This window comes from Tupaia chinensis, unplaced genomic scaffold, assembly GCF_000334495.1.
Source record: "Tupaia chinensis unplaced genomic scaffold, TupChi_1.0 Scaffold138060_1, whole genome shotgun sequence".
Lineage (NCBI taxonomy): Eukaryota > Metazoa > Chordata > Mammalia > Scandentia > Tupaiidae > Tupaia > Tupaia belangeri.
Genome location: NW_006197961.1, coordinates 302687 through 304656, shown reverse-complemented (window position 1 = coordinate 304656; position 1970 = coordinate 302687). Strand labels below are relative to the sequence as shown.

At 59.4% G+C, this 1970-nt stretch overlaps 1 protein-coding gene across 1 annotated transcript in view; it reads left to right on the top strand.

Annotated features, from left to right (window-relative positions):
* HOOK2 (hook microtubule tethering protein 2) overlaps nt 1-1970 on the top strand; it is a gene marked incomplete at its 3' end in the record, with an annotated part of 19929 nt that overhangs the window by 17221 nt on the left and 738 nt on the right. The window contains 4 exon segments of the mRNA XM_014592651.1: nt 401-483; nt 569-672; nt 1278-1388; nt 1457-1528. Coding sequence (XP_014448137.1) covers nt 401-483; nt 569-672; nt 1278-1388; nt 1457-1528 — 370 coding nt within the window.

Genomic DNA, 1970 nt, shown 5'->3' with positions numbered 1-1970 from the left:
CAGAGCAAGCCATGAGGTCCGGTTCTCAAACCACGGTCAGCCATGTGGGAGTCCAGAACCTTTAGCCCCCACAGCACCTTCTGTCCCCATGAGGCCACAAACCTTGGTCCCCTATGTGGGATCCAGATCCCTAGAACAGGGAGAAACCGGCTGAGGAGTGTTGGCTTAGAGGCTGAAGGATGGCGGAAGTGGACAGAATGAGGCTGGTGCCAGGGCTATGTGTCTTGGGGTGTGGACGGTTGTGGCTCTGTTGGCTCAGGATGTGGGAGGACCAGGGCAGATAGCCCCAGGTGGGGGAGCGCTGCGAGCAGACAGGCCCCTGCAGGGCGGAGGGGCGCTCTGGCTGGCAGGAGGAGAACAGGAAGCCGGGCTCACGCCCGCTGCGCGCCCCTGCCCGCAGGCAGAAGCTGCACGAGGCCGACCTGGAGCTGCAGCGGAAGCGCGAGTACATTGAGGAACTGGAGCCGCCCGCCGACAGCAGCAGTAAGCGGACCTTGGGGTCCGGCAGGTGGGGCGAGGGGACCCCCAGAGCTCTGCCCGGTGCTGAGGGGACACCTGGTTTCCCCAGCAGCCCGGAGGATCGAGGAGCTGCAGCACAGCCTGCAAAAGAAGGACGCGGACTTGCGGGCCATGGAGGAGCGGTACCGCCGCTATGTGGACAAGGCGCGCACGGTGAGGACGCGCAGCCTCTAACTCGTTCATTCACGCCTCCTCCTTCGCGTTGCGCATGTCTGTCCCTCACTCGCGGCTGTCATACCTACGCCGCCATGTCTCATGCGTCCCCACTGCCAAGGGGTGTGTCACTTTCAGTGCACTCCAGCGGATCAAAAGGAGCCAGCAGGTGGCGTGGTAGTCAAGGCGGCTGGATCCCACATGGCTGGCTCTGCCGTTCGAGTCCCAGGCCTGGAGACTTGAAGAACAGGCCTGGCTCCTGTGCATGCAGGGCGTTCAGTCCCAACCGGGGACCAGCAGAAGGTGTAATGGTTACGTCATTGGACTTCCACGTAGTGGACTGCATTGCAGTCCCAGACTCAGTGGCTGCAAACTCATGCTGGGGGATCAGCAGTTGGTGTAATGGCTATCTTGGGGACGCACGCACGCACACGTGCCCGGCGTGAGTTTAAGCCACCGGGTCCGGGAGTCGAACCATGTTTGACTACATGAGAGTCCAGCGACACAGCCATTACGCCAACTGCTGGTCCTAGGAAAAAGAATCTTTAAAGGGTGGGGGAGTGTGTCAAGGCCAAGATCACCTGGCTGTCTTTGTCACCCTCCAGGTCATACAGACCCGGGAACCCACGCAGCAGCCACCTGCAGGGGTGCCCCTGGAACTCAGTGCCTTGAGGACACAGCTCCGGGAGCGAGACGTCCGTATCCGTCACCTGGAGGTGGGTGTCCCCTGTCCCTTCTCACTGTCCCTGGCCTATGCAGGCCCCTGACTCTTGTCTGTTTGCAGATGGACTTTGAGAAGAGTCGAAGTCAGAGGGAACAGGAGGAAAAACTGCTCATCAGTGCCTGGTATAATATGGTGAGTGTGCTGCCCGGCCATAGCCCAGCGGTTAAGGTAGCTGGAGTCCGCATCGCCGAGTGCACGGTTCGAGTCCCCGACCTGGCAGCTTGTAAAACACACGGGGCATGTACATGTGCTTACCTAAAATCGGACAGAATGGAGAAATGAGAAGGAGGGATGGCAGAGTGACCGTGGCCCCCTGGGGGCGCTTTCTTCCTCTCCCTCGTCATCTCTATGTCTATCCCTGGTGAGTGTTCGTGTCCTCTGGGGTGGTGGTGAAGGAGGCCGGATTCCCACATGGCTGACTGTGGTTCAAGTCCTGGACCCAGCGGCTTGAAAATCATGCCAGGCGCATGTGTGTGCATGCCAATATTCTGATTTTTTTGTTTGGGAGGGGGAGAGGTTTTTTTTTTTTTTTTTTTTTTTTTTTTGGGGCCCGGGGGCTTGGCAGACAGAGAGA